The 26,754-nt window shown below is 41.4% G+C and overlaps 2 protein-coding genes across 5 annotated transcripts in view; both read right to left on the reverse strand.

Annotated features, from left to right (window-relative positions):
- Positions 1-1,662: 1,662 nt before the first annotated feature.
- On the reverse strand, positions 1,663-18,579 carry adora2aa (adenosine A2a receptor a). Its single transcript, XM_039803844.1, has 3 exons — positions 18,244-18,579; positions 9,181-9,903; positions 1,663-4,365 (listed from the first exon to the last, which is right to left on the reverse strand). Exons 2-3 carry the CDS (start codon positions 9,516-9,518, stop codon positions 3,354-3,356), a joined length of 1,350 nt encoding a protein of 449 aa, XP_039659778.1. The 5' UTR covers positions 9,519-9,903; positions 18,244-18,579; the 3' UTR covers positions 1,663-3,353.
- A 499-nt stretch (positions 18,580-19,078) lies between these two features.
- specc1la (sperm antigen with calponin homology and coiled-coil domains 1-like a) overlaps positions 19,079-26,754 on the reverse strand; it is a 38,453-nt gene continuing 30,777 nt past the window's right edge. For all 4 annotated transcript variants that reach the window (XM_039803848.1, XM_039803847.1, XM_039803846.1 and 1 more), the window contains exon 17: positions 19,079-22,821. In XM_039803848.1, the coding sequence (XP_039659782.1) occupies positions 22,732-22,821 (90 nt within the window). In that variant the 3' untranslated portion in view covers positions 19,079-22,731. The remainder of the gene's footprint in view (positions 22,822-26,754) is intronic.

Raw genomic sequence — 26,754 nt, forward strand, 5'->3', positions numbered from 1 at the left:
AAAGACGCCAAGTGTGAACATAGCCTAAGGGTTAGTGTAATTTGTTTTAGCAAGGGCATATTTTGAGTTCTGGCACTGGTCTGGTTTTATTGGCTTTTGGGCTGGTTTTGGGCTGGTTTTATTGGCCATTGGGCTGATTTTGGGCTGGTTTTATTGGCCATTGGGTTGGTTTTGTCATACAGACCCTGCAACCCTGGGCTGTAGCTTAATATTTGCTGTACAACACTCAGCAAGAAAGCAAAAAATGCATTTCTTTCCACAAAACAAATCGGTTACACTTTACTTGAAGTTTTCTACATAAGAGTGACATGACACTGTCATGAATGTGTCATAAAACATTATTAACAAGTCATAAACGTTTATCACTTAATGCTTTTTTAGTAAGTGTAATTCGGTTTTGTCATGACAAGTCATGGTTAGGGTTAGAGTTAGAGTTAGGGTTAGGGTTCATGTGTCATGACTGTGTCATGACAGTATCATGTGAGTGTCATGTTTTCATGACAGTGTCATGTCACTCTTATGTAGAAAACTTCAAGTAAAGTGTTACCAAAAAATCTAATTATGCCTTTAATATAAAATATTGATTAGAGCAACTTTAAACATGATTTCAAACAAATAGACATGTTTATAGTTCCTTTGCGATGGCAATTAAGTTTTCTTACTAGATCTCCAGTAGAGCTGTAATAGCCTAATGTTCTGAATCATACCCTTCAAATGACCTGCTGAGGAGACAAGATGTTGCCACAAAGGACAGCAGCAGAGCAGGAGTCCTCGGGAGGGCTCTGTGTTGAATCTTTAAAAAGCATTTAAGACCCCAGGGAAAGCTTAAAAAAGAAGTGGGCCCTTCACCCCATAACCTGAACTCAAAGGGGAATTGTGATAAAAGCTGTGAAAATAAAGAACACCAAAGATAGTTTGACTGCTTTATCAAAAATTTCTCAGAATGAGCAAACCAGATCTCCAACTCAGGTCTACAGACTTCGAGATCTGATATTAAACATGACCGTGCCTGGTGAAAAGCCAATGGGAAGCCTGGAGCTGCTCCAACAGCTACTGAGTCATGACTGGGCCATTGTGGCCATTGCTAAATGCAAATACAGAAAGTACACTTGAAAATTGAAAGGGATTTATTTAAAGACAGGACTTTGTGCTTGCCTGTAGGTGATAACCATAGACATAGTGGACGTAACAGCAGTGATGTCACCCATTGGTTTGTGGAATGCCATTTTAAAGTCTTGAGTTTGGCAATTTGGCCATCGCCATCTTGGAATTTTGAAACCGGACATGACGATTTTTGATGAAAGAGTGGAGCTGGGGAGGATGATTCAGCCAAGCCAGTGTTGTTTATGGTTGCACTGGCACTGCGCTAAGCTAAACGCTGACTAGGGGAAGCTGATTTTGAACACTTCTGAAGCGAGTCATCCAGTCGAGATTTACCGTTGGGTAAACACAGACCTCCGGGTACCGGCAGCATTCATTTGCATGTACGACAGTACAGAAAATCTGTAGACTTTCCCTTAAGTTAAGTTAATGCTAGTGGTAGCTAGTTAGCTTGGTTGGCAGAATGCTGAACAAGGTGTTCCAATGTTCCAATTTACTTTGATGAAGTGAAAACACAGTGATACAATCAATGTCACCACGAAAAAAAAGGGCAACACCAAAAACAAGTTCATGGCTATTTTATTGTACACAGTGCCATGGATACACATTGCTAAGGCTCTGTCATGATTGACGGGTGAGTGTGTAGCCACACCTTAAAGCATCCCCTGCTTTATCGTCAATTTTTAAATAAATTAAATTTTAATTAAATGAATGGGACTATAATTTACAAAATGAAAATCATGCTGTACTGAAGAAGACATGAAACTAGCGATTGAGACCAAAAACTCATCATGAAATGTTTACTGAGAAGTAGGGTAATTTTTTCATAGACTTCTATGTAATCTGACTTCTGTGGAGTGGAGTCTCCCCTTGCTGGAAATGAGATAGAATGCAGGTTCAAGGCACTTCCACATTGGCTTCACTTTTCAGACCGGGAAGTTTTGTCCATTATTTTTACAGTCTATGGTGATAACACAGAAGCAACAGCTGTTCTGGACTGAGGACACAATTATCATGACAAATAAAAAACAGAACTTCTTCCTTGAGTTTGATTTAAGTCTAAAATATAATCATTCACAATCCTCTTACAATTATTTCCCATCATTCATCAAACTCAGAAGTCGACATTTACATGAATATAAGTCAAGTCACATTGTCACACTGAGCAAACAAAAACACAAGGTTACATTTCAGCATTACATTACCCTTCACTTTTAAACATGTGAACCATTAGATTGCTATGGACAAATATTAACCAATCTGTCACTGGTGCAAGTACTGTTTTTATTGTTTTAGTCCAATTCGAACCCATTCATTTTATGTCGGAATGTACGTAGATCTATGCCATGAAACTGAATTACAATGTAAGAGAAAGGAGTAGGCCGAATGTGAAAAATGTTTAACTTTCTCTAAAAAAGTGTGCACTTTGCTAAGCAGGTCTATGACACTGTCTCTGCACCATGCAGGTCTTCAGGACGGACTGAATCTAAAAATGGTGCAAATTATTGTGCAATACTGCATAACAAATTAGTCCTTGTATGGTGGTATAAGGTGAAAATGCATTTATATCCACATCCCTGAAAAATGTAAAAGTGTACCAATAATTTAATAATAACCCATTCAGAACAGAAATGGCAGGAGGAAATCACTCACACACTCTGGTATATTATTTCACCCTGCAATTAAACAAAGATGGACATCCTAAAAACAGGCTATAATTAATGTTTTTTTCATTCTTAATTTTTTAAGAGAGTAAGAGAGTTTTTTAAGAGAGGTCCATACTATCCCTTCTCTCCATATTGGCTAAGCTTTGGTGGGTCAGACAATTTCACTGGTAACAGTGCATTTGTTTTGACCTCTAGCTGTTCGCAAAGAGAAGGCAAAAGCATTTAGAAATATTGTTTGTTGAAATAAATGCAGAGCCCTTTGTGATGTGTGAAGTGTCTGCACCTTAGTCAGTCTCTCCGTCGCTTTAAACCTCATAAGCAGCAAAACCTATTTGGGCCATTAGCAGTGCTTTCAGACGTTTAGTCTGCTTTAAATTAAAAAAGTCACTGTGTTTAAATAGTGCTGACAGGAGATTATGGATCATGGGCAAGGAGATTAAAGTTATCCTGGTGACATTTGTTGTCCATTATCCGTTTACAGTGCTCCCATTTCCATTGCACATCAGGACTTATCCCGATCCGATGTGAGCTGCTGCTGAGCTAACGTTGACATGTTACTCCTGAAAAGTAGTGAATCTGCATGGGTCAGGACACCTTTGCCAGCTCACGAAGGCTCATTCTATCCTGCTTGTTGAACAGGAATGTGTCCTTGGCGGAGCCCAGATTCTGTTTGCCCTTATCCTCTACGACTTCTGGTCCAGCGAAGTCATGCTGCTGCTCCGCATAATGTAGATGATGGCCTATGGGAATTTTAGTCTGCAGTGGACAAGGGCCCATCTTAGAACAGTGGGAGATGATGACTGACAGTGGGGGGCGGGATACTGTCGCCAGACTGCCCCCTACTGGAGAGACGCGAGTAGGGCAGCGGCATGAGCTTTCACAGCTACTGCTGCTGCTGCTGCTGTGTTCAGGGAAAAGGTCAACGCTGAGGCCGTTTGCCTTGAGTCTGATGGAGTCGGTGATGCTGTTGTGAGTGGAGTTGTGCTGACTGCTGCCTCTTCCGAACACCTCCTGCTGGCCCAGGATGTGGCGGCGGATAATCTTACGGAAGGTCTGTCGGAACTCCCGGATGCGGTAGGCGTAGATGAAGGGGTTGATCACAGAGTTGGCGTGGGAAAGAATAATGGCCACATACATGATCCAGGCCGGAGGACGATCACACAGAGGGCAGAAGAGGGTGAAGCAGTTGATGATGTGTAAAGGCAGCCAGCAGACTGCAAACAGCCCCACAATGATGGCCAGAGACTTGGCAGCCTGGACCTCTTTCTGCAGCGTTGAGCGCGACTTCTCTCCATGAACCACTTTGACCTCCATCAGCTTGAGCTGGTGGCGAGCGGCCATGAAGATACACAGGTAGATGGCTAGCATCAGCACCAGGGGAATCAGTACACAAGCCAAGAAGTTGAAGTAGACCATATACTCCATGACCACCACCCCCTCAAACAGGCACTTCATCAGGCCGGGCGCACAAGTGCTGTTGCTGCTCTCAGACGACTTGTGCCAGCCCATCATGGGAGTCAGACCGATGATGATAGATAAAACCCAGCAAATGGCGATGATACCTTGTGCCCGCTGGCCTGTTACCAAGCTGTTGTATCTGGAGAGGGAGACAATACAAACATCAGAGACTGTCCTCCCCCAAAAAACGCCCCAATAAATCGTTTGTTCAAGCAGCAATTTCAACTCATATTTATGTTTATAGTGACGGCACCTTCTACTGGCTGTAGTAGTTATGATAGGAGAAAAGCAGGAAATAAGGTGACAAAGTATAAGAGCGCCAAATAAACAAACACAGGACCTTCTCTGTAGATGCTAGATATGACCTGATACACATCTCAACGTCAACACATGCTGTGCAGGCGTCAACACTTGAGCTTCCCATCCGTCATTGTAGAAAAAGACTGATGGTAACAGAGTATAGCGGAACTTTCTACTGGTATGAATCTTTAATAAATACTTCTAAACCAAACACTACATAATTGAACATGTTCTAACAGGAATGCAATCTGAAATTGGGGAGACATTTTTAACAACATCGGCAACCAAGAGTAAAAAAAAAAAGAGGAGTGAAAACCCACCCTCGATCATGAGATCTTAGCCAACTATAGACCTATATCTAATCTTCCCTTTCTCTCCAAGATCCTTGAGAAGGTAGTCGTGAATTAGTTATGTGACTTTCTACATAGCAATAGTTTATTTGAGGACTTTCAGTCAGGAATGCATCATAGCACAGAGACGTCACTGGTGAAAATTACTAATGACCTTTTAACTGCTTCAGACAAAGGACTTGTCTCCATACTTGTCTTACTAGATCTTAGTGCTGCATTCGACACTATTGACCATACCATCCTGTTACAGAGACTGGAACATTTAGTTGGCATTAAAGGAATCGCACTAAGCTGGTTTAAGTCCTGTTTATCTGATCAATCTCAATTTTTTAATGTTAACAATGAATCCTCCAGGCACGCTAATGGCGTTCCACAAGGCTCAGTGCTTGGACCAAGTCTATTCACCTTATATATGCTTCCTCTAGGCAATATTATTAGGAAACACTCAATTAACTTTCACTGTTATGCAGATGACACCCAATTATACCTATCAATCAAGCCAGACGAAACCAGTCAGTTAGCTAAACTTCAAGCATGCATTAAAGATATAAAATCATGGATGACCTAAAATTTTTGGATGTTAAACTCAGACAAAACCGAGGTTATTGTGCTGGGCCCTAAACACCTCCAAACCGCATTATCTAAAGATATAGCTACTCTGGAGGCATTGCCCTGGCCTCCAGCACTACTGTCAGAAATCTAGGAGTTATTTTTGATCAGGATATATCCTTTAACACCCACTTAAAACAAATCTCAAGAACAGCCTTTTTTCACCTTCGTAACATTGCCAAAATTAGGCACATCCTGTCTCAAAACGATGCTGAAAAACTAGTCCATGCATTTGTTACTTCCAGGCTGGACTATTGTAATTCCTTACTATCAGGTTACTCAAATAAGCCCCTTAAGACTCTCCAGCTGATCCAGAATGCTGCAGTGCGTTTTCTGACAAGAACTAAGACAAGAGATCATATTTCTCCTGCATTAGCTTCGCTGCATTGGCTTCCTGTAAAATCCAGGATTGAATTTAAAATCCTCCTCCTGACCTACAAAGTTCTAAATGGTCAAGCACCATCATATTGTGAAGAGCTCATAGTACCTTATTGTCCCACTAGAGCACTGCGCTCCCAGAATGCAGAGTCACTTGTGGTTCCTAGTCTCTAAAAGTAGAATGGGAGCCAGAGCCTTCAGCTATCAGGCTCCTCTCCTGTGGAACCAGCTCCAAGTCTGGGTTCGGGAGGCAGACACCGTCACTACATTTAAGAGTAAACTTAAAACTCTCCTCTTTGATAAAGCTTATAGTTAGGGAGTGAGGAGTTGCAGCATTCGCCTAGACCGGCGGGGGAGGGTGTATATCTCTAGACACGGCACCCCTTCTCTTCTCTGCTTCTCTTTATAGTCGTCAGATTCATCTACCAACCCTTATAGAACTGCCTCAGGTTTGCCTTGCACCAGCTCTTAATTATGCTGTTATAGTTTTAGACTGCCAGGGGACTTCCTTTGACACACTGAGCTCCTCTCTCCTCTCTCTTTCCATCTGTGTGCATCCATGTCCCAGAAATGCTTCTTCCTAACTTAGCTCTGGGGAGCTTATTCCCCGCAGTCCTTATGTTTTTTCACCCAGCAGTTTTCCTTGGATTAGGGTGGCACCTAAATCATGGTTGCAGCTGTCACCGTGGTCCTGCTCCATGCCCTGCTACACCCTGCTACACCCTGCAGTGCCCTGCCATACCCTGCTACGTCCTGCTATGTCCTGCTATGCCCTGCAGTGCCCTGCCAAGTCCTCCTATGCCCTGCAGTGCCCTGTTATGCCCTGTAACGCCCTGCAGTGCCCTGCTACGCCATGAACTACTACAATTAAAATAAAATGATTAAATAGAAGCAATTCCTGGCTGCATCCTGCTGCGTCCTGCTGCGTCCTGCTGCGTTCTGCTGCGTCCTGCCGCGTCCGCCGCATCCGACATGACATGAACTTCCACGATGACCTTCGAAGTCACTGTTCCATTATCTTTAATGTGACTATTATGTGCCACTGTTCATCTCACCCCCAACCGGCCCGTCAGACACCGCATACCAAGAGTCTGGGTCTGCCGAGGTTTCTTCCTAAAAGGGAGTTTTTCCTTGCCACTGTCGCAATAGCCACTGCTAATGCTTGCTCTTGAGGGAATTACTGTAATTGTTGGGGTTTTGGAATTTATAGAGTGTGGTCTAGACCTACTCTATCTGTAAAGTGTCTCGAGATAACACTGTTATGATTTGATACTATAAATAAAATTGAATTGAATTGAATACCAAACCACAATCTTTTTCTAGAGATAGACAAGTTTTTGTGCCTAAACCTAACCAAACTGCAACGTTAACATGTTTAAAACCGCCGTTATGTACTATGGTTTACCGCTAGGGGTGCTAATTTATGAAACGCTCCTGTGGGTCGTATTAGGGGCTAGAATAATAATAAACGACCGCTATCGTTGTATGGTTTGGAGGGCTTGTTGAAACATCAAGCATCAGCTCTGTTTGTTAGCTGAGAACTCATGTCTACAGTCATTATAAGAAAGTTTCCAACAATTATCTCATGTTAGATATAAGACTGTACACTGTGATTAATAATCTTTTGTATACAGTATATGAAGTTCCTCCTCGACTTAAAATTTGATTAGCTAATTGTTCTGTGGAAGCACTTCTTATGCCGGAACTAAAAGAGATAAACAAACAAAGTCCTCGAAAGGAAGATTCTATTTTGAGTATGCCTGTGTGGGAGAGCAGCTGAGTTATTTGGCTTGTTTCTATCACATTCTTGAGATGTTGAAGTGCAAAGGTTAATGCTGCAAAAACAATCTCCCCCCCGTCAGGGATGCAAAAAAACAACGTAGAGAAGCCATCATGTATCTTCAGCAGGACGCTGTGTAAAAACTCTTTCAGTTCTGAAAACAGTAAGGCTGAGTATTTTAGTATGATGAGGTCTACAGCATCACTGCTGGTCAGCGTGTCATTAGAGCACAGGTTAAATGTCTGGAGACATGTCATTTATGCTAATTTGAAGGTTCATCTTAAACAGTCGTTAACAGCGTTGTGTTTTTACAGTAAAAAAATAAGCAGGATTACACAGGGGGTTACAGAGGGGCCACACAGTCTGTATAAGCAATTAGAGCAAAATTCATTTGATTGCTCCGGGGGGGGGAGGGGACCACGAAACAGATTAGACTAAGCTGAGAAAATAAAGAAAAAGTAAAGACAACAAGTTATGGTACATTTCAAATACATTCTCTTTGTTTAAGGATATTAAATAATGCACTTCTGTTGTTTCTTCTTTTTCTTACTTTTCTACAGTGCTTAAGAGCTTTTGGTACCACTTTCTAATAAAGGCATCGTTTAGAAAGGCTTTATAAATTGTGACTAGAAGTCTTATATAAAGTTAATAAACCATTTATCAATCAGTTATTAATGAAGCCAACATGGACAACTTTTCAACTTTTGGGATGCCCGGTTGTGAATAATACCGTTGGTGGTTTTTAGTGCAGTTATACATTTTTATAAATGAATAATAGGCCCTGTAGTCTGCAGCTAATGTTAATCCCCCCACTGGATAGACAGTGGAGCTCTTTCTCTTTCTCTGGTTCAGCTTCACTGTCACAAGGGCTGATACAGAAATAAGTCTTTACAACACCTCTGTCCAACCTTCCATATTGTGATTATGCACATACATATTCTCCCACTCTACCATCTCATCATTACTTATCTAATATATATAGTATGTTATCCTCTGTTTTTATTTTATATTTTAGTAGTAGTGGTTCAGTACATTCATAGTGTATTGTACTTTATTCTTAAAGTTAGTATTCTATTATATTTCTAGAGTTTGCTAAGGTTTTTCTTGTATTCTGTATTGAGCTATTTTAATTTATATTATTAGATATTCTTTCGAAATATATATTTTCCCAAGCAATGCCTGGATAACTGGTTAGTGTTACATAAGAATTCCCAATTTAAGATCAATAAGGTACATCTATCTATCTATCTATCTATCTATCTATCTATCTATCTATCTAATAAGTCATTAATAAAGGGTGGATTTGGGATTTGGATTTGTTAAACTGATTTTAGTCCAAGTGATCGAGTTTTTATGTCAACCTGAAAAGTGAAAAGTATCTTACAAATGATCTATAAAGCATTACTAAATTATTTATTAACCAATAGCAAAGCCACTTCTTACAACCCCCCTTTAATAGTGTTCTTATAAAAGGAACCAAAACTCTGTTTGCCCTGTAACTGCATAAGAGCTACTCACAGCCCTCGGGCTCACTGACCTGAGCGGTATCTTGATTGCAATGTAGCGATCTATAGCGATGGCCAGCAGGCTGAAGATGGAACTCTGCGTGAGAACCAGCACGAAGCAGGCAATGAACAGGCAGCCATAGAAGTTGGAGCAGAAGCCGGTGCTGATGACGATGGCAAAGGGAATGGCCAGGACACCCACGGCGATGTCAGCCACCGCCAGCGACACCACGAAGAAGTTGGTGATGCTCTGCAGGTTGCTGTTGAGGCCCACGGCCCAGCAGACCAGCACATTGCCCAGCACAGAGAACACAGCAATCAGCAGCTCTAGGACGATGTAGAAGGAGGAGGCGATGGGGTCTTCCGGCATGGTGAGACAAACGGTGAGCTCACTGATGAAGAGGGAGGAAACCTCGCCTCAACGACCATAGCTGCAGCCTGGCAGCCGCTGAGCTCAGCCTCTGCACCTCCAACACTTTCAGAAACATCCACCAGACTCCCGGGAAGCAGCTGTAGTACCTCCTCAACACCTGCTAGGCTCAGAAAGCTGTGAAAAAAGGTTTATTCAACTTCAGATGGAGCTGTCATCTCTCCTAACGCCGCACACAGGACACAGTCGCCTCCATCCACTCCTGGTACAAATGCTCCTCTGCTGTCCTCTCCCCTCAGCGCCTTCCCCTCAGTGCCTTTTTCCCATGAACTTCTCGAGGGGCTGAGATGATGCCAACAACGCACATCACTGGAACATTATGTAGCTAAAGAGGTGCAAAAGTGGAAAAGAGGAAAGGCTTTTACAATTAAGGAAGTGCATTTCAACAGACACACACTTGCATCAGATTTGTTTTAGATCAAGTCACAAGTGTTGCAGGACTATGTCAATATTTCCTCCTACTAATACTCTGAAAAGACTCAAGGGTGAAACTCAATCTTGTTTTTAAATTCAATAATTTCTTCTTTTTAAAAAGCATAAATGTTTCCCACAATTCTCACTACAAATGAATGTGTTGGTGGGGTCAACCTGCTGTAAAGAGCTTTTAATCTAAACAATTTAACAGAGATTTCAGGTGGGAATTAGAGATGGTCTGATACCGATACCAGTATCGGTATCGGCTCCGATACTGCCTAAAACGCTGGTATCGGTATTGGGAAGTACTGCAGTTTATGCACCGATCCGATACCACGTAATAAAGCCCTAAAGAAAATCTACGTTAAAGTAGTTAATTATGTTCTTTTTCCTTTATAACTGACTGTCAAACTGGATAATAAAAGAAACTTCTATGGCATTCATTGTTTGTGCTTGTTCATGTTTTACAAAGAGTTTAATCTGAGCAAGACTGACAACAAAGACAGAAATATTATCACATCCATACAGGGATAGTAGTATACAATTGTTAAAACATAATAAAATATACGACACACTGGTATCGGATCGGTACTCTGTATCGGCTGATACGCAAGTTCAGGTATCAGAATCGGTATCGGGAAGCAAAAAATGGTATCGGGCCATCTATAGTGGGAATACGTGGGCATTTAAATTCAACAATATATCATCAAAAGCGTCAGCTGATTCAAAATAAAGATTTCAATTGTTCATAAACCTACATTAAGTCTGCGAAAGCGATTATGTCAGTGTTGTTTTTTGTGTAGTCTATATCCACGACATTTCGCTTCCGGGATTGCTCCGTTGCCACCGGAAATTACGCCGGATTTCACTCTTTTTGGCCAGATGTCTGGTACCTTTCGCTTTCTTTGTGTTGTGACTGGGGTCCTTTACTACTACTGCGTCTGTATTTCGTAGTGAGTTATTCCACTCGGTGCAGCCAAGGAATGAACATTGTATGCGTGAATGAGCACATGTAAGTTTGTTAAAGCGCCCATATTATGCTCATTTTCAGGTTCATAACTGTATTTTAAGATTGTACCAGAATAGGTTTACATGGTTTAATTTTCAAAAAACACCATATTTTTGTTGTACTGCACAGCTCTCTCTCACTGCTGCAGATGCTCTTTTCACCTGGTTTCTGTTTTAGCTACAGAGTGAGACCTCTTTTCTTCTTCTTCTTCTGTACTATCTTTGATTGCACTCGCACATGCTCAGTAGCTCAGATGTAGAGCATGTTTGCTAGCTAACTCTAGAGACAGTAAAAGAAAGCCTGTTTCTCCAACTTTGGTCAGTTACAAGGCAGGATTAGATGGGAGACTTCTAAATGAGGGCACACATGTAAGTAGTTCTTTTGTAGATTATGGTGAACTTGTGTGTGTTGTAGCAGTGCTTTGCTATTGAGAATGACGTAGCATGCTAGCGTTAGCATTAGCGTTAGCATGCTAATGCTAACTGTTAGCATGCTAACGAGCTAACGGTTGTGGTTAGCCAGCTCATTTCGGACTGTGACGTCACAGTCCGAGCCGATTTTCAACAGCTCACTGGGAGACTGAAAGCAGGACACATTCAGAAACCGTATCTCACTCAAAACAGCATGGATGGATTTTTTTCAAAGTTTGTATGTGTGTGGAAGCACCAGAGACACAAAAGAACACCCCAAATCCCAGAAAAAGTGATTTTTTCATAATATGGGCTTTTTAAATAACCAGAACCCATGTGTCAGTCACTTAGATGTTCTGTGGCAGAGTTTTACTGTGTTTACGGACGATTTAGAGAGTTTGATTGTTGTTATTTCTATGAGTAGAGTTTATACTGTTTCTACATCGCTGTTATTAAACTAATGCTAACGCACTAATGCTAACACGCTAATGCTAACGCTGTGAGATGCTAATCTGTGAGTGTAGTATATTAAGATAGTTGATGCTAATGTGACAGTTTTGTATTCATTTGACATATGACATACGTTCATTTTGCTGTCACATTGACCCACTATTGTTTTCTACTCTGATTATTATTTCAGATACCATACATCCGTACATATACATATATCATACAGGCATCATACTGCCTACTACCTGTTCCTGCTGTTCAAACCACTGTACCAGATTCTGAACACCAGTAAAGTTAAGTGGAATCAAGACCTCTGCCCCCTGTGTCTATCTCTCTAACCGGAGACCCATTGTAGATGAGGAGCCGGCCTACAACTGTTACGGATATACATATTCAGTCCAGTTAATTCTTACACTGAGATTAAAGTGAAAATGCTGGGTGTCGCTTTTGATTATTGCAACCTTGGCCCATATTATCATTATCATCAGCTAAAAGTTACGTTTTGGATTTATGTGAAAGAAAAAACAAGAAATCCATTCATTTTTATTTGGGAATTTTAAGGCCATTATTTATTTATTTTCAGTCAGCCGCTTACTGTTAGCAGTGGCGTTCTATATAAGCACAGATTTCTCTCAAAGTTAGAACACTTTTGTTTTCTTCACATGAGAGATTTCTGTGTTTGTGTTTTAAGTAGGCAGGGCTCAGTTGGAGAATGGTGATGTCACATATCTGTACCAATTAGGATTCAGCAACGCTTAAATCAGGATGTGCTGGCAGTTGTGGGGTTGTTTGTTTATGTTGCCAACATACATACATCCATCCGCAGGGGCAGCAGCTCCAGCAGAGGACTCCAAACTTCCCTTTCCCGAGCCACATTAGCCAGCTCTAACTGGGGGATCCCAGGCCAGGGTAGAGATATAATCTCTCCACCTAGTCCCGGGTCTTCCACGAGTCCTTCTCCCAGCTGGACCTGCCTGGAACACCTCCCTAGGGAGGCGCCCAGGGGGCATCCTTACTAGATGCCCAAACCATCTCAACCGGCTCCTTTTCGACGCAAAGGAGCAGCAGCTCGGGCGCCTGAGGTAGCTCACCTGGTAGAGCGTGTGCCCATATACAGAGGAGGATCAGTCCTCAACGCAGCGGTCGCAGGTTTGATTCCGACCTGTAACCCTTTGCTTGTCATTCCCCCTCTCTCTCCCCTTTCATGTCTAAGCTGTCCTGTCACAAATAAAGGCCTAAAATGCCTAAATAATCTTTGAAAGGAGCAGCGGCTCTACTCCGAGTTCTTCCCGGATGACTGAGCTTCTCACCTGATTTCTAAGGAAGATGCCAGGCACCCTCCTTTTACACCCATTTTGGCTGCTTGTACCCTGGATCTCGTTCTTTCGGTCATGACATGTTGCCAACACTGTCAGTCATATCTGATCAAACCACACCCTCACGCTCCTGATAAAGCAGGTTAGTTGAATTTGAAAGTGTTAATAATAAATAATAATTAAGGGTGTTTTTTCCCCAACCTTAACTTTGATTATTGCTTATGTAATCATAAACATTTAATGTATTAGAGGAATAGTTTTAAATGATGACTACATGTAATGTGAAAGGCGTCAACCGTATTTGCAAAAATAATTAAACCTCAACTCTGCAAAGCGTTGGAGCACCTTTTTAGTTTTAAGACCCTCAATACCGTTTTAGTTCACTGTCACAGCTTCTTCTTAGTGAAGCCCTTTTTACTTCCATGCTACCTTAGGTCTTCAGGGCATTTTTAAGTGTAATTCTTAGAAGTCTGAGAAATGTGTGGTCTATTCTCAATAAGTGAATTACAAGATTGTCTGATATCTGTGAGTCATTGGCCATAAAAGGCTCAACAAACAGAAATCTGCTGTTTTTGTGGGGCTGAACTCCCTCCAAGGGAATGTTTCAAGAGGTTACGTCGAGTTTTCGGAGATAACAGCTGTGCTGGAACACAGAGGTCTTTGCTCTCTGAGGCAGGGTTTTCCCTCTGGGTTGGATGAGACCTTTTACTAAGACTTGTTATTTCAAGGTTGATAGTTATCAGTAGGTTTATTTCGTCCATTCTATTTGACTTACAAATAAAGTTTTTGTTTGTCTCTTTCCTCTAAATCCTTTGTATTCATTTGTATTGATCTGTGGTGTTATATTGCAGTGTATTATAATGTTTGATGCAGCAGCGGCTTGTCCAAAACCAAAACTCCCAGAGGACAGTAAGGGAAATAATGAATCTCTGAAAACTTCAGCAGTGACTCTCCCATGCTAGCAATGCATCCGAAATAACAAGCTGTCCTGAGATGGAATTATACATCAGAGAAACTCCAGGGAGTTCTAGTGAAACAAGGGACGGTGAGGTGTTTCTTAAGGACAGGCTTTGGATCACACTTTAGCACATGAATTTTGCTCAGAAATTTAAATTTAAAAGAATCTTGTAACTTGTATTCAGATCATGATTGAAATGTTTTGTACAGTTGGTAAGTGAATTAAGGTTTAAAATACCATTTACTTAATTTGCCTCAAACCCTGCTACATCATCACCAAGAAAACAACAAATGACTCCCCCACCCCACGCAGAGGAAGTACAGGAGGAGCAAACATGAAAGCTCTCAGCTTCCTGATAACAGACACACTCTCACTGTACGCTGCTGATGGCAATCTAAGTGACAACATGGCTGCTGGCTGAATATGCTGACGACTGTCCTCTAGCAAGAGCTGCTCTGTTAACAAGAGTCTGCCCTACTGAAGTGCCCATGAGCTTAACACTGACCACACCACCAGAGAGAGTGCCCTATACCAGTGGTTTTCAAAGTGGGGTCCTGGGAAACCTCAGAGGTCCTTGAGGGGGTTTCAGGGGGGTTATTATTTCATCCATCCAAGTAACACAATGGCAGAATGTATGACTATTTTAATGATAGTTTTTCAATCACCAGCTATTTTGATAATTGATTGATCGGTTTGAGTCATTTTTTATGATAAAATTAAGTAAGAATTCTCTGATTCCAGCTTCTGAAATGTGAATATTTCCTAGTTTCTTCACTCCTCTGTGACATTAAGCTGAATATCTTATATACACAGTATATATAACCAAGTTAGATTATAAAGTAACATTACAAATTATAATGAAAGCAGAGCTGGCATCTCATTGTGACATGATACACTTCCCTCTGTCTTTATAGTTCTACTTGGACCCATGGTCAGATTAACACACGTGTATGCCCTGGGGCCAAATTGTGCAGTAGCTGCGCGGCCCACCTGCATGTAATAACGTAGATAATGCATTCATATGCAACATTTACATGTTGACACGGAGCCGGCAACATCAACAAGCAGACAAGACAAGGTAAGAACCTGCCTTAAAGACCCTTATCATTTTAATTTGATATTGTACTTTCGTCGTCCATATTCCAAAGCAAATTTGCAATTAATCAGATCACCACAAACCAAGTGACACATCCGTAGGGCCTTAGGGGCCCCTGAAGCTGTAGTCCAGCCCAGTTTGAACTCACACAAATAGATTTAGACCCAAATCTTTTCTCTGTATAAATATGTCGTGCTGAATATAGTCCTGACTGAAAAGTTGTTTTTGTCATATTTTTTCACCTTTTGTCACCTTCTTTATATGTCAACATTGCATCTAAAGAGCCTCTTCTCCTTTTTTTAAATCTCAAGATGTGAAAAGGTTTTAGCTTTTGCTCTATTCATCTACTGATCTATTAATGACTTAAATGAGACTTGTTCTGGACCCACTTTAGACCTGGATGATTCAAACATGACTTAACCCGACTTTGGAATTGACTCAGCCTTAACCAAGATGTCTAGGTAAATGTAGGCTTGAAAATGCAGTTGATTATAAGACACCAACCGGGCAAAGTGGGCAACTGCCCCAGGCACCAGGGCCCCAAAAGCCCCTGAATTATTACATGTCGATTGATTTTTGGTATTTTTATTAATTGCAATTTTGTTGCTGCATTATTGTTCCATTATTCCTCAATCGGGTAAATCTTTACAAAAAGGTAAACAGGGGAACAAATGAGGAACTATCTGCTAGCAAACCATTAGATAATGAGTAACTCCTATTTCCTATATTCCTATTTTATAGCTAATGATGATGAATCATAAATAAGTACTAAGGGATAAAAAAGGGGTAAGTAATGATGAAGTAATGAGAGACTACTTGTTAGAAGTCCCCAAGAGGCCACCTGACCACACCTGAGACAGGGAAGGTAAAACAAAAAAAACAATCAATCAACCAAATTAGAGGCTATAGATACAGCCTTCCTCCATCTGTTCATTCTTTTCCACCCCAGCCATGATTTGTGCATCCTGTAAGTTGATTCACATTAATGTTGTTTTGATTGTTGATATGTATCACTTTACTTTTGGGGGGACACAGTAATGTGAACTCATTGGGAAAGTGGTCAGTATGATCAATTCACAGATATTTCTTATTAATGCTTCATAGGCACTCTCAGTCTGTTAGTAACTCATTATACTATATAGTCCTCCATTAGAAATTAAAAGGGAAGTACTTAAAGGTGCAATATGTAATATATTTACTGTGTTAAATCCAAAAATGACCACAATTTGTCATCAGATATTAAGGATACATGCTAAGTTGAAATACTATCTTTTCTGACAACAATGCTTGAGCCAGTATTTTCTCCTTTGAAATGTCTGTTCAGTCTGTTTGTTTTTTGGCCTGTGTGTTGTTATCAACTGCCCATTTTGGCAGCCGGGCCAGGTTGCCAGATATACCTGTAAAAACGTACACCCAGCGCTACAGCTGTAGTATAGCCATGGAAGCAGCAAACAAACCAACTGGATCCAAGTCGAGACCGAGTCCAAATGAGAGACAGTCAAGACCGAGAAAAATACAACTATTTTTACTTAAGTCACATAAAGCTGAAGTGCAACTTTACATTAGATGTTGAATCTTTTTATTTGGGTGTAACAAGAACATTCTGGATTGCTGATGGAAAATGTAGCCTAACATTTAACAAGCAACACAGGTGTCACTAAAAACTGACATGTTCACATCCTTGAACTTACTTACTTGTCCTGAAGAATCCATAGTACACAGTGCTCGCTGACATTGTGTATGTGGCCAAAATGAAAATGATCGATGCCTGATGATTGATAGCCTGACAAGCCAGACCCACATCTAGGGTGCCTCTAGATTTCTAGGCTAGATGATTGAGGTATATGACGCAGCCAGGCATACAGTACAGGCCAAAAGTTTGGACACACCTTCTCATTCAATGAGTTTTATTTTTATTTTCATGACTATTTATATTGTAGATTTTCACTGAAGGCATCAAAACTATGAATGAACACATATGGAATTATGTACTTAACAAAAAAGTGTGAAATAACTGAAAACATGTCTTATATTTTAGATTCTTCAAAGTAGCCACCCTTTGCTTTTTTATTAATAAGGGAAAATTTCCACTAATTAACCCTGACAAGGCACACCTGTGAAGTGAAAACCATTTCAGGTGACTACCTCATGAAACTCATTGAGAGAACACCGAGGGTTTGCAGCGCTATCAAAAAAAGCAAAGGGTGGCTACTTTGAGGAATCTAAAATATAAGACATGTTTTCAGTTATTTCACACTTTTTTGTTAAGTACATAATTCCATATGTGTTCATTCATAGTTTTGATGCCTTCAGTGAGAATCTACAATGTAAATAGTCATGAAAATAAAGGAAACACATTGAATGAGAAGGTGTGTCCAAACTTTTGGCCTGTACTGTATACTGAGGACCAATTGTAGGCTACCAATGCCCGTTCTAGATGAATTATGAATAAACCAATAGCCTACCTGTTTCCTGAACAAGCACACTTCACCAATGGTTTTGTTTTCAGGAGTAAAATACTTTAGAAAAAATTATATAGGCCTAGGGCTGGACTCGAGGCCAACTAGTAGCCTATATTTGGCGAGTCCAATGGCTGAGTCCGAGACAAGTCCGAGTCCAAATACCAACGAGTCCAAGACAAGTCTGAGACCTAAAAAAAAATTGTCTTCAGGTTTATTCCTGCTGGCTTTAGTTCTTACAGGTGAGGAGACCTAACACCCGGAGTAGGACAGCTTGTACCAAACATCACTTTACCGTGTTCCTCACATTTAGGCCTACCACATGCTCTCTGTCTGATATGCTTCACACGCAGCTCCTGTTGGTTGGTCCGCATGTCTGTGCACCTACTATGTTAGATATGATAAAGCCACCATAACATGTTTAAGATCGCATGCATAAAGTGTGACAAAATCATAGGCTACTACATTTAAACACTCAAAAATCAGGTTGTAGGCTATTGATTTTATGCATTTACATTTTTTTTTTTTAAATTAAACAATTAAAATGACTCACTTTTTGTTCTTGCTGTAGACTGGGCAGAGAGTAGATTTCCGACAATGATAACACGCTCGACCTAAAAATACCACAACGAACGGAGGTTTTCACTTCCCACTGAGCGACAAGTGTGACACTTCTTCAACGCAGACTACAATTGGCGCCTGATCACTTCACCATGCTGGGTTAGTCCGGGAAATGAAATAAAGACACTCTGAAAGTCTGATCAATTTCTCCTGCTCGCATCAGGAGAAATACAGCGCTTCTCCTGTGAATGACTTCAGACAGATGAGATCCCCTCTCTATCTCTCTCTCTCTCTCTCTTACACTCACTCACTCACTCACTCACTCACACACACACACACACACAATCACAATAAAACATATTGCGCCTGATGGTAAGCGTGTTTCCTCTCCGTGGGCGGATCAGTTAAGATCCCTGTTGTGTACAGATTAGTCTTTGGATGACACGTATAAAACTGTAGGCCTGTGTTGAAACATGAGACACGGAAGAGTTAATCCAGTTTATCCACACTGGAACTCAGTGACTGCCAGAGCCATGTCACAGATGTAATTACTGTTTAAATGAAATGCACCATTTAATAACCGACAGGATCAATCTGGGTGTGGAAAGTGAAAGAGCAGCACTTGCCCCTCCCTCATTTCCACCACCGTGGAACTGATCAGGGAGTTCCTGAAAAAGAGAGGTTTCCTCTCAAAGAACCTTCCCTGAATAAATAAAAAGTAAAAAATGATTACTGTGAGTCGACTGGAAATGTAACGTTTTTGGATATTTCTGACCCTCATGTCAATTTAAAACCACTTGCTAAGACAGTCACGACAAAAAACAAGGCTGTTTCAATTGGCTTTTATTTACAACTGATTATCATCGTAGTGTGCACTTAATACTGTAGCTTAGATCACACACACACACACACACACACACACACACACACACACACACACACACACACACACACACACACACACACACACACACACACACACACACACACACACACACACACACACACACACACACACACACACACACACACACACACACACACACACACACACACACACACCTTTAACTTTGCCAAGGGAACATTTCAGCACTGCATGTAGTGTGATAAGGAAAAAAATAAATGTGGCATGTAGTGTAAAAATAAAAGGCAACATGGAAACAAAAAAAAGTAGGTTCAGTGGAATTCTCAGAGCATTTTCAAGTAAATACACACAAAGAAAATGAATGTATTGTGATGAAGTGGACCCATTAAAGACATAATGCACTGTTCACATTAGCTTTGCTCGTTGTGGTAAAGCTACACACTTAAAAGGGCATAATCTCCAGCCGTAAACAGTGTAACGTGTCCCTCGCGGATGTATCGTTAGGAGGTGGAATGTGCTTCCTAGCTTTTGCCAGCCGTTTTTGGTCTCTCCTCATGTTCATCAATCACTCCCCGTCAGCACACGCTGGACCTCGTAAAGTCCCAGGATCACTAAAGCGTGATCAAAAACACATTCCACTTCCAGGATGGAGAGGCTTCAAATCTTTCTGTAGCTCTCTAGACAGTCCCTGTCGGGAGCAATAAAACCCGTGGGCCAGCGGCGGAACCAGGCAGAACACAGAGAAACGGTTGGTTGGTTGATAATCCTCAGCATCATGGCATCACAAACCCCTATCAACTAGAGAGCCAATTCTTTCAAATGTCATTAAATAACTCACTCACACTCTCTCTCTCTCTCTCTTGCACACAAAAAAAAAGAAAACTGTCATTGTTGCAGGCTCTTGTGCTAACATTAGATCACTGAATGTCTCGTCTAATGCAGCTGGACACATTGTAATGATGTGGCTTGGCAAACGGCACGGCAGGATGTGCTTCTAAATCGAGACAGAAATGTTGTTTCTGATGTAGCTATTGATGCCAGCTGGCAGCGTCATCTGTTCCAAATCAAAACGGTGTGCAGCCACCTTCACCAGACACGGTTTATGGCCATCGCTCACTAGCAGTGTTGCTCAAGAGGCACAAACTAGAAGGACCTTATTTTAGAAAAGGTTTCTACGCTGCGACGACGTGTGCCTGGCGGGCAAAGATAACCGCGGTTTCAAATGTTTCGCTTGCAGAAGCCGCAGCTCAATTGTTAAGGCAGGAAATTAGTGCGGAATACAAAAAGCTTATCTCAGTGCAGCTACCTACTGTATGTGTAATAGATTCCTATACACTTTAAGACACACAAACACTCACTATAATGATTGGAAACCATGCGAATAAATACAGTGAACTTGGTATGTTGAGGCACGATAAAACACACAGCAGTCAAGACCGCATTACATGCTAACACTTTACTTTATATCACCCTATTTAGCATTTTAAGACAGCAAGTACACATTTAATAAATGGTTTATAATTCACTATAATGTAGTTGTAAACCTATTTAAGTGTTTATTAAATGTATTTGTCCACAACATTAACTCCTCCTGTGGACACCCGTAAGTGGAGGCTGCTGTTTTAACAGATAATGAATGGAAATATAGTGACAGGGTTGTAATAATATAAAAGAAGTCTTATTTTTATTTCTAATTGCTGACTAACACTACACTTCTAAACATGTCCTTAAAGCTGCTTACAACTACAATACAGTGTTATAAACCATTTATTAAAGTTATACTGCTATAAATACTAAATAGAGAGACTTAAAAAGGTAAACATTAATGCTGCTGACTGAAATCACAAACTAAAGGACTGTGTGCCACAACGTATCTCTATAGTGACGGTTAGTCGTACTAGGAATTTCAAAAACTACCTGTCTAACAGCATTAGTATCAACACAAACAAGTCAGTGGCACAATGACTTGTCCGATCACTTGTGCATATTTTGTGCTCAATATCGTGGTTTTGCAAGGTTTGCTGTTGTTAAAGGAATAGTTTGACGTTTTGGGAAATGCACTTGTTTGCTTTCTTGCCGAGTGTTTGGATGAGAAGATTGATACCAATCGCATTTCTTAAAATGGTATCAATCTTCTGATCTGTTTGCAAAACAGTGAAGAGTATTTCTCAAAACGTCTTTAATGAGACGCTGACCTGACCTTAAAAAGTGCGTCTTTACCTATGAATCTATTTCTGCTAGTTTCCAAAACTAGAGCACATTTCCCCAACATGAAGGCCATGGTGAGAGACTACTTTTCTAATTAGACCATCAGGCTGATAACGTTTGAGGCTCTCTGATCTAAACAAAACTTAAATGTCAATCAAAACATATCTAAAGACTAAATACTACTCATATTTTGGTTAGGATTAAATTATGCCGTGTGCTGTATTTGCCTAATGAAAGAAGTCGAAGTGCAAGATGGCAAATGCAGGCCTACAAAATGCAAACACGCACATTAGCGTTCAACTCCATACACATCAACTGAACATTAGTCAACCTTCATGAATCTTTTAGTGAAAAACCATCATAAGAGTGTGTTAGTGCTGCTTAATAAAATGTGTAGTAGTGTTGTAGAATGTAGCATATTTCAGTCAGGCATGATGATCCAATGCTGTTGTAGTAGCTGTCTGCAGCATCACTCTGTCCTGAAGACCAGTAAGTCAGAAATGGACAATCAAAAGGCTCTGAAACATATTTGGCAACAACTCCTCTAAACTTCCAGCTTCACAAACTGTAGTGAAAAGACACTGCCTCTGTAGAAGGAGCTCATATCCTGGTCTCCTGCTTCAAAATTCACACAGGCACTTTATCCATTGAAAGAGAGGAATCTGTATCAAACTGTAACGTCTGGAAGACTTGGTGCAAAAAAGGCTGTGTCCGTCTGAATTTCTTTTCAAAAGGGAATTTTTAGGGTTGTGGGGGGAATTCCAACAACACTGACTTTTGCTTTGTTGTAGAAGCTTCCACACAATATTCACGACCAACAAAAGAAAAAAACATTGGGACTGTTTATGAAAATCACTCCTCTTGCAAAGTAGCACGCTGAAAGTCAGATTAGCAGGAATTCCCCCTTTAAAAGCCCTGGAAACTGGGTTAACGGTGAAGGAATATTATCTGCCAAGTAAAGCCAGGTAGAAGGCACTGAGACACGGAGTATTTTTTTTTTCATACTGCTCCTTCAGACGTGAACTGAAGGCAAAGATGATCTTCGGGAGTCCACCGCTGGTCAGATCATACTTGGTTCACTAAGCTTTGGCCACAGTTGCTTTTCATGGCTTACTAGTGTAACAGTACAGGCAAGCCCTTAGACTACAACTCTACTCAAAGCACCTTCTACGCTGCAGTGGAAGGATGGAGTAGCAATGGGTTAGTCCAGTGAGGTTCTGTTCTGCCTTTAGCGTTGTTAAATACTGAGGGCCGAAATGCAGCGTGACTGGGTGTTTCTGTGGTGAAGGGGGGAGGGGGTCAATGAGGTATATCAGCGACCCGTGGGGTTGAGAGGTTGCTGGGTGCTCGGGAGGGCTTGCGTGGATCTGATTGTGCTGCAGGAGCAGAGTGGCTGAGAAGATGGAGTCAGGTCTCAAAGTACTTGTATATGGCTGTGACATAAGTCATGACACTTTGCCAGTCTGGCCTCTCTGTGTGCACCATCTCATTTATATCCTGGAAGAGAGAAAGAGACAGTTAAGGAGGGGGGGTAAACTTAAGACTTCTGTCCCACTAAAAGACACAGTATTTTCTAGATTAAAAAAAGAACAATAATAATACAATTCACCCTCTCTTAATTCAAGAAGATCATTTATAATTAATTTGGAGAATGTACGTGGCAACAATGGAACAAGCCCCATAATAACTACTACTATCTAATGGAGTAATCTCCACCCACTGATGGACTCAAGTTGAGGCTCAAAGCTTGATTAAGGACAATGTCTGAGGAATCATGTCCCGACATGGTCTGGAGTTTCCCTTTCATACATGTAGCACACAACAGGAGTTTGTCCGTGTCAGACACGATCTCACTTACTGGAAATACTCTGTCTGGTTTAGACGAGGGGGTGGCGCCTTGGTAAAGTGTGCAGCAGAAAGATTATGATGCGGATTACACTGTGCCATAGACCCGGTTCGTAATTTGGTCATAAAAAAGACAAGTCCATCAAGTCAGTCAACTGGAATAAAGCGAATCTTCTTCTGTTGAACAACAGACAGGCGACAACAGCTATTAGAGATACAATACCAAACCAAAATGAGATATTTAGGCATCACCATTCACGCATCGCTACAGCGAGTTGTCCAGGACAACTATGAAACTATACTAAGTAGTGTTCAAAGAGATCTGGCCAATTGGTCTGCGCTGCCGGCATCGCTACGGTCGAGGATATCTAAAGTTAAAATAAACATAGTTCCTCGTGTGAATTTCTTAAGTACAATGATCCCCTTACCCCCACCAATGAATTTCTAGAAGAAACTTGATACCGTAATTCGGCGGTATATTCGGAATAATAAACAACCTAGGCTAAAATACTCTACCCTCCAACAACAGGGGAGGCCTGACCCTCCCCAACCTTAAAGTGTACCACAGAGCCTTTCAGCTACGGGCCCTCAGAGTGTGGATGGACCCCTCATCCACACTCCCATGGAGAGAAATAGAGCAAAACCTCACTGGAAGTCTAAAGGCCTTTTTATAGTTGTGCGTCGGCTCCACGCAGAGCTCTCGCCGTAGCCTTAAAAAGTGGCCTGATGTTTATACTTGTGCGCTGGTGTGTGCGTCGAGCTGCGTGTGTGTGTGTGTGTGTGGGGAGTGTGTGGTAGAGAGAAGTGAGAGAGTGCCGGATTCGACCCGGGTTTCCGGGCCCGAGTAAGCGACTCTAGAGTCATAGTGAGAGAAACAAAGTGTCTCCTCTGTGCTTTCTGACTACAGTGGGAAATATGTAGCAGGAGAAGTTAACCCTCTCCTTGATTTCATGTTGTTTATGGAGAATAAGAACCAGGAAATGAGTCGGGAGAAATGCAACGCTACCAAGCCACGGCCGAGCTACGTGCGTCGCTGCGACGTGTAGTTACATTTTTCGAGAGGTGCACGTCAGGCTACGGCGTAGGGTCCGGCGTAGACGCAGAGGGGTCTGCGTCTACGCCGGACCCTGCGCCGTCGATTTGACGCACAACTGTAAAATGGCCTTAAGACTGCAAGACCTCGCCTTTACAGGTGTGTCATAGGACATATTGGACGCCTCAGAAGAGATACGTCTCTAAAGCCATTCCTACTCCCTATTGCACGTTCTGCCAACCTGAACAAACTGGAACTTTCCTGCACATGGTCTGGGAGTGTGAACAGGTGCATGAGTTCTGGAATAAAACAACATCAATAATAATAAAAAAAAAAAAAAAAAAAGACAAGTCTCTGCCGTTCCTTGAATTTGACGACAAAATTTCGGGGTCAGACCTTATAAACAGAAGTTCCCGAATCTTTTTGAGTTGCGTGTCCCGAGTCCCGACAAAAGCCTGTCGGGACGCTAAAATGTCCCTGTTTACACCAACCACTATGACATTGTCCAGGTTGCCCGCGATTACATAGCCAATGTGGTCTGCGTCTGCATAATCTGTGCAGCCAGCGCTACAATGTATATTTGTAAACATTGTTGCAATACCTCTTCTTATCTGTCTCGTTTTAACCATGGACAGTATATAAGAATGGACCAACAGATCCCGTTGCTCTGGACGGAGACCAGTGAAGGCTATTAGAAGCACTTTTCCGGTGATCGCCAGCTTTACTGTGCAGCCTCCAACTGAGAGAGACAACATAAATGTGACGTGAGCAAAGTGTCTGAAAGTTGTAAGTCTTCTGGTAGCTGTGCCAAGAGAAATTGCAATCATTCCCAATCTTACAGAGACGGAGAGTGTAGGTATATATAAGGAGATAACATGGGCATAGGCTAATTATTGCTAACTAAAATGCTAGTTAACATTGGTAATTAAACCAAACAGCTCATGTAAGTCGAAACTGCCTGCGAGCGAGCTTCTCCTGTACTATACGGTAATTCCTCTACTATGTGACACAATCGTTAGCCTATTTTTACAAAAACGTCTGCTACGGAGCCATAACGTGAGATACAATGCCTTTTATACATTGTCGTGTTTCTTTAGAACTAAACAATCGACAAATAGTCTTTAAACGCTTCAGATGTAAAGTTATTCGCTGTCAAAGTGACGTCAAAATGAATGCTAGTCAGTGGAATGCTAACAGGAGGTGATGGCTTTGTAGCATCAAAATGGCGCCATAGGAGGTTCTGATTTCTGAAGCGAAGCTTACCCCCTTGGTTTTAACGCTTAGGCCTCCTTCACACTGGCTGCGTGGCGTGCCCATTTTTATTTCGGCTCCCATGTTAACAGGTTAGAGCTTTCACACTGCCTGCGTGACACGCACGTCTCAGACGCAACTCAAGCCCTGCCTACACGCGCGCATGCTAGAAATAGGACCGACGCCTATTTTTCACACGACACGCAAGCGAGTTGGAAGCGTTTCCAGGCAAAATAGAATACAAAAAGATGTTTGTGTGTCATTTTGACACAACTACATATTAATAAATTACATTTTCATGTTTGAAAGTCTCTAGGTTTTGACATAAATGCACACCAAGTGTAATTTAATATTCTTTTTGAATGCTTTAATTCTGAAAAATAAATTTTGTCCCAAACGAAATTCACTCAATATCTTTTAATATTATGCCTTAGATACTATGTAGGCTACATACCAAGAAAATTCATGACTATTAACACAGAGACCCCATTTTGATGTGAGCAGTAGGCCTACGTGTGCGGTTGGCAAAATGGTGTCTAATCTGTCTGTGTCTATGTCTGACCTGGGCTGGCACATGTTCACGTTAAAAAGCGTGTGTGTGCACGAGCACTACGCAAAGTGTCCGGGTTTTAGTTCCGGGATATCTGGTCACCCTACTCCAGTTAGACATTCTCGTTGCAGTCTTTGTGTAAATTACCCTTCTTCTTTACCCTTGGATGTTTATTTTCTTCCAGTTTTGCACGAGCCGACAGAAACGTCATCAAAACGCCCCCTCGCTTGCTGTGAATTCTCCCATGTTGTGCTCTATCGGACGTTACACAGACTTTATACTAAGTAGATAGCAGGGTAAAGACCGCCTGATGTCCGATCCAACTGATTCAGAAATTTGCGTACTCACATACAGCTCCTCCTCCTCCAAGATAAGTTCAGGTTTACAGTGCATGTGTGAAAGGGGCTCTAGTTAGTGTGTTAGTCATGTTTTTTTGTACCAACATAACAAAATTGTCTATTACAAGGCGGAGTTACAGTGGGGCAAAAAAGTATTTAGTCAGCCACCAATTGTGCAAGTTCTCCCACTTAAAAAGATGAGAGGCCTGTAATTTTCATCATAGGTACACTTCAATTATGAGAGACAAAATGAGAAAAAAAATCCAGAAAATAACATTGTAGGATTTTTTTATGAATTAATTGGTAAATTCCTTGGTAAAATAAGTATTTGGTCACCTACAAACAAGCAAGATTTCTGGCTCTCACAGACCTGTAACTTCTTCTTTAAGACGCTCCTCTGTCCCCCACTCGTT

The sequence above is a fragment of the Perca fluviatilis genome, chromosome 6 (genome assembly GCF_010015445.1).
Source record: "Perca fluviatilis chromosome 6, GENO_Pfluv_1.0, whole genome shotgun sequence".
NCBI lineage: Eukaryota > Metazoa > Chordata > Actinopteri > Perciformes > Percidae > Perca > Perca fluviatilis.